General features: G+C 36.2%; 1 protein-coding gene across 2 annotated transcripts in view; it reads right to left on the bottom strand.

The window, feature by feature from the left end:
- Positions 1-2101: 2101 nt before the first annotated feature.
- FAM184A (family with sequence similarity 184 member A) overlaps positions 2102-6000 on the bottom strand; it is a 120147-nt gene continuing 116248 nt past the window's right edge. For both annotated transcript variants that reach the window (XM_065911419.1, XM_065911416.1), the window contains 2 exons: positions 3975-4177; positions 2102-2414 (listed from right to left, as the gene is read on the bottom strand). In XM_065911419.1, the coding sequence (XP_065767491.1) occupies positions 2333-2414; positions 3975-4177 (285 nt within the window). In that variant the 3' untranslated portion in view covers positions 2102-2332. The remainder of the gene's footprint in view (positions 2415-3974; positions 4178-6000) is intronic.

Raw genomic sequence — 6000 nt, 5'->3', positions numbered from 1 at the left:
TCCTGATCTCTATAGCACTTGGCACTGTTGGTTGGCTGTGCTCTCTCTGAACATCCTTCTTCCACAATATCATGCTTTTTGGGGTCTGTAACTCTGCTTCTCATTCTGCCCTCTAAGTGTTGGTGTCCCCCAAAGTTCTGTGCCCAACTCTATTCCCTGTTGTTTTCGTCCACATACCTTTGGCTTTATCGAGCTCACACTTGCCATACCCCAGACCCTTGTGTTTAACTGCTTGTATTATTCCAGAGAAACTTTCAGTACACCTGAAATCATACTGCATCTTTAGCCCACACTTCATTTTCTTTCATGTGCCACAAACATTTATCACGAATTCCCACCAGTTCTACATTTTCACTCTTCAGTCCCTCATTTCCACGCCCATTAACAATTCTTCCTTTCAGTCTTCATCTGAACCAATTTAATACATTTTGGATCAGTCGTACTGTTAGTCAGGGCCCCATCTTTTCTGAACAAATTGCAGCCCATATGCTTTTGGCTGATTTTGAAGTGCTTTTCAACAATTAAAAGCCTAAACGTGCTATTTATTACCTGCTTAAAATCTAGAGGATGAAGTTGAATTTCTAACGAAGCATTGCAGGACATCTGCAGCATAGGGTCAAGGTTTCAGCCTTTCCTAGTTCTCTCTGTGTAAGGTGTGGGGAGGACTCAAAGAGGGGGAGTTCAGGTTCTTCATCTGGGTGGCTGAAGGGTTAAAAATGTTACAATTATACTCTCTAATACAAGGTAGATGCCAAGAAATGGCTACGCTTGTTATGTTCCATGGTCCTACAGGATTATACTGAGTTCTCTGGATGCAGCTGGCCTGCTCTTTCCTGTCGTTTCAGCTTGGACCTTAAACAGCCTCACCTTTGGTCTTTCTGGTTAACTGCTGCTCACTCTTAAATATTATACTTGGGTACCCCTCGCATATCCAGCTTAGTTAGCGTGACACCACAGGCAAGTAGTCACCACTTAGGTAGAACTCACTTCCTCCTCCCTGCTCCCATTATATACTGATTTGTGGCCCTTCTGACGCTGCTATTAAAAAAAGAAAGGTTTGGTTTTAGGCTGTATCAGCAAGTGTATGATTAGCTCCTCGTGGACAGGTGTTCATCATCTTTGTATGTCCATATCTAGCATAGCCACCTGCAGGAGTTCTAATCATCAAATCCTTGACAAGTAAATGTCCAAATTATGAGATATGCATAAACAAGAGGCAAGAAAAATGAGCTTATAACTATTTTCTGAAATAAGCATTAACATTTTTTGTTGGAAAATTCAGTCTCTTAGTTAAAGAAAAAAATCCAAGCATTTGGTAAAAGCTTTTTTTCAGGATAAACAACACACTACCAGCTCTACATACTCAAATGCAATGGTTTATTCCTTGAAGATCGTGTGAGGATTAAATGATAATCTTTCTTCTGGCCTCTCAGCACAGTGCCTGACATGTAGCAGTCATTTAAAAAGTTGGTCTTTAACATTATTATAATTATTCATAGATGTTTATATGACTGTTCACCCAGGCTCTTCTAAAATCTACATTACTGAATCAACTAAATTTAGCACCCTTAGAAATGGATACACTCTTTCAGGCCACAGGATACAATGTACTAGCCTGCCAAGGTGTACTGAAAACTTTAAAAAGGTGTCATTAACATGTGATAATGCTTACTTGTCCATGTTCATGTGTCAATACTAAATTGCCTATGTAGAAAACTAACAAGCTGGCTTCTTAATACTGAGCACGGATGCTGTACTACAAACTCTAGGTCCTTAACTATCAGAATAACTTCAAAAACATAAGTTGGCAGTATTTTATACACTTGGAAGTCCATAACTTCCACAAGTGTTTTCATTCTAGCCTTCTATATTTAGAGAACACACTTTAGTTTTACATGGTAATGCAACAAATGAATAGGTTATAACATTTATCTCCCTATCCCGACTTTGCTATTATTGAAGTAAAATAATATCTATGATTACTATGCAGTGAAACTTTCTGGCAAGCCTTACCTGGAATTTAAAAGTATTTAAAAATTACCAAGAAACTTACTAGAAAAAAGAAAAACATAGTTTGTTCTAACAAAATTTATTATGCAGTAATTACAAAGGTTAAAGATTCTTCCATCTCAAATAAAAATAACTGTTATGCACACATAATATAGTACCTTAGAGTGAGTCCAATAAATATCACAGGACGTACAGGGCATTTTCAACTGGAGAGACACATACTTTCTCACAGTGTGTGAACACAGGAGCCTGCTCACATAATGATCTGCATAAGGCCATGCTCTTAGTCAGAGTCCACACAGAACGTGCCAAGCCGGTTCTTTCAGAATGTGAAGTACCGGGCAAACCACTCCTGGCGCTGGGGGTCTGGAGAAGCCACGGGGGAAGCTTCACTCTGAGGAGGACTGGATTCATAAAGAGAGAGACATGTAACCCAGCGTTAAGCTGTTTTGCAAAAGGAAGGGAAAAGCACATAAAACATCAGGGCAGACGAGCACAACTAGTTCCCAAGTTAGGAGGTGCGTTTTAAAGCCTGGCTATTTCCTCTATACTAGGTGGTGGTCCCCACTGCAGGAGAGTGCAGAGCAGCTCAGATGAAGTCCGTTAAGGAGAAGCCACGTTACACAACAATTACCAAAAAAACCCAAAAAATCAGACAGTTGAGAAAAGTAACGTGACCTTCTTTGAACAAAAAAGTTCAGGAGGAACTGCGGGAAGTAAGAATAAGATAACATTCTTCTCGTTCAGCACCTTTTTGCTCTTCATTAATTAGAAATTTTTTTAGAATCTGAGACAAGTATTTCTTACAGATGTGTCCTTAAGTATAACTAATTTAAGTGACTAAACCATGGTATAATATTTTTCTGTACGTATATTTAAACTTTCATAATTCCACAAGCAGATACTCTAGGGGAAAGGAGTGTGTTAAAAAGCCAATTTCCCCTCCATCTTCAAAGTTATATACTTTATACTTATCTTAACTCTAACTAAAGATTCTTTGGGCTAGTTAAGAAAATAAAAGCATCCCTACCGTCTCTGGGGGAAATTACAAGGCACGCAACAATGTGTAATGGAAACTCCAGTAGTCATGTTCCTTGAGCCCATGCACATGCATCTTAATGATACCTGAAGGTACCCATGCACGAGGGAAAATAAGCAACACAAAGTATTTAGCAGGAGACACATTCAAACGTGTATGTAACTATTTTTCATTCTTGCTATCTTCTTTTCTATTTGAAATAATGTCACTAACTAGTCATTAATCAGTTTAGAAAAAAAAGTAGTTTACCTGTAAGATTATTACTAGTGACACAGAGATTTAGTAAGAACAAGTCAAAAAATTTTAAAACAGCACAAAATCAGTAATAGCATAAAATGACAGTATTTTCTGACTTTAATTATTTCATGAGTAAACAAATAATTTCATTCTAATTTTACTTGTTAATACATTTACTTGAGAACTCTGAGATAAAATTGAAATGGTAATTACAAAACTTTTCTTCTCAATTTCCTACTTTTATCATTAAGTTCCCAGAGCTTATATTTTTTTTATTTTGGCAAGAAGCATATGTTTATAAATAAGCAAGGGGAAGATAAACAGATAAGAAACAAAAGCCACTTAATAAAAAATATTTTGAATTTCTGTAATAAGGATGGGTTGTTAATGAAAAATTGGTGATAATTCTAAAAATGAAGCAACGGTCCATACATATTAAAATTCTAAGCATATAATTACATTAGCACCTCTTTAAGCATTTAGAAAATTGACTGACAACAAAATAGAAAAAATCTTTTTAAACAGTCAAAAAGGAGTTCTCTAAAGAGGTGATAAATATATTTTGAAAATATTTCACAATAAAATTTCTTTTGCTAGGCTGTTCTTAAAGTAGTAGATTTCTGCAATGTAAGAAGGTAAATTTCTCAAGTTAAAAAAGAAAAAATGGCACTGGTGAGACGGGGCTCACCTCAGAAATGTCTTGGGCTCTTTGGGTGGCACGGGCTGAGGAAGTGGTTTGCTGCTGTTGAACTCAATATCATGGACGGGAGAGTTAGGAATGGGATCCAGGCGGTTAGGATGTCCATTGCCCACTCCACCAGATTCCAGAGCACTTAGATTGGGGACACTCACAAACCTGTTTGTGGGTGACTTATCGTTCTTCTTCTTTTGCTGCATTAAAAATAACACATGTGAGGACAGTGCTTGTATCAGGACGAATGAGAAAACAGGAAGAGTAGAAGATATAAATTTGGCATGGGAAAAGTTTGGAAGCTGGATGTTAAAATGACCCAGTGTTACCCAAAGTGTGGCCTGGGGATCTTTGGAGGTGATCTTTATCTACTTGGAACCCTCACAGACAGACACACTGCTCGGACAGAAAGAATGAGGAAGAAGTGTTTAGGAACGGCTCATGGGGAGGAGGGTGGGTATAGAGAAGGCCGAGGGGTAAAAACTACCGGGAGGAAAGGGGGAAGAGGACATCTCATGGGTCTCACGAGGTTGAATGGGGTTAGGCTAAAATGAGGAAAAGGTGAAAAGTTAACGTAATCTTAAAAGAGAGGTCCGTGAACTTTAGCCATCTGTCAAAGGGAGGCAGTCCTTGCCTGGAAAATAAAAGGAATGAGAAAATGCTTGGCAAAGTTAGTTTGAAACAAGTCTCACATCTCTACCTAGGACTTAGAGCTGACCTAGAGAAATAATTTGGTTTTAAATTCACTATACCATCTTTCTGAAGAGGGAAAATGAAATCTGTATACTTTAGTCTCATTTACCAATTCATTGGTAGTTATCATAATTAGCTCATAATCTTTTAAGAAATTTAAGAGTTATAAGACAAAAGTGATCAGTGTCATCTTTTAACTGGCCTTTAAAACTGACAGATGAAAACAGCAATACAACTGTGGATTATTAAAATCTATTGGCTTTCAAATCATTAGCTTTAAGCTCTATTCATTTGTAGAATCAATGAACATCATCTTGCTATGTGGAATAAAAATTAACATGTATGATATTTTGAATATTCCCATCTTTTACTGACTAAAAGTATGCTAATTAAACGTATGAAATAATTTTTTTGTAAGATGACTCCAGAATTTAAAAAGAAGACAATAGACAAGATGGTCCTTTTCCTTACGTATAATGATCTCATTACCTAGACACTGTCCTCTATGTCATAAACTCTCAGGAAAGAAGCCTATTTTAGCATAATGGCAAAAATAAAGGGTGATACCATCTTCAGAATTTGTGAAAACTGAGTCACTATTAGGAGTCAAAATTTATGAAGATGTATCTTTGCATTTTCTTGTTCTAGTCATAAGAGGGCATAATCAAAACTACTTAAGTTTTTTATTTTAAGAAATCAAAAGTATCATTGGCAACATTCTACAATAATGATTTTGTGACTAAAAATGTAATTCTCACAAAATAAGAAAATATTTCTAATCTTGTTTTAACAAGTCTCCTAACCTAGCTTTTTAATTAAAAGCTAATGTCACCCTAAATAATGAATTTAAAAACTGAAACTAACTATATTCATTCATTCACCAATTATTTTTTTGAGAAGGCTCTATATGCCATTCCATTTTACAAATCATTTAAGTTATTTTAGAAAACAGTTTAAAGTTTGAAGCAGTTTAACTTGTGAAGGAAGGATAAATCCCATCTTCTTCACAGAAGTTTTATGAACTTGAAAAGCAGAAGTTTTTCTGGCTAAGGGCCTAAGAGAAATTAGGTATGATGTGAAAATTAATGAAATCTGAATTGGAAAAAAAAACAGCTTTAGCACTGGCATTTTTATTTCTACTACTGATTTATGCTAAAAGATATGTAATCCCTATAAAGCCAACATACACAGCTGTTTGTTATTACTTGCTTTATTCACTAGAGTGGTTTGTTCTAGCTTATAAGAAAATATGACACTTTGCTACTGAACAAATATTTACTAAATACCCACTATACCTACAGCACCATGACAGGAGCCAGAGTAGGCTGGG

The sequence above is a fragment of the Muntiacus reevesi genome, chromosome 19 (assembly GCF_963930625.1).
Source record: "Muntiacus reevesi chromosome 19, mMunRee1.1, whole genome shotgun sequence".
NCBI lineage: Eukaryota > Metazoa > Chordata > Mammalia > Artiodactyla > Cervidae > Muntiacus > Muntiacus reevesi.
Note: the sequence above shows the minus strand (reverse complement) of the source record. Positions and strands in the feature narration are given on the sequence as shown.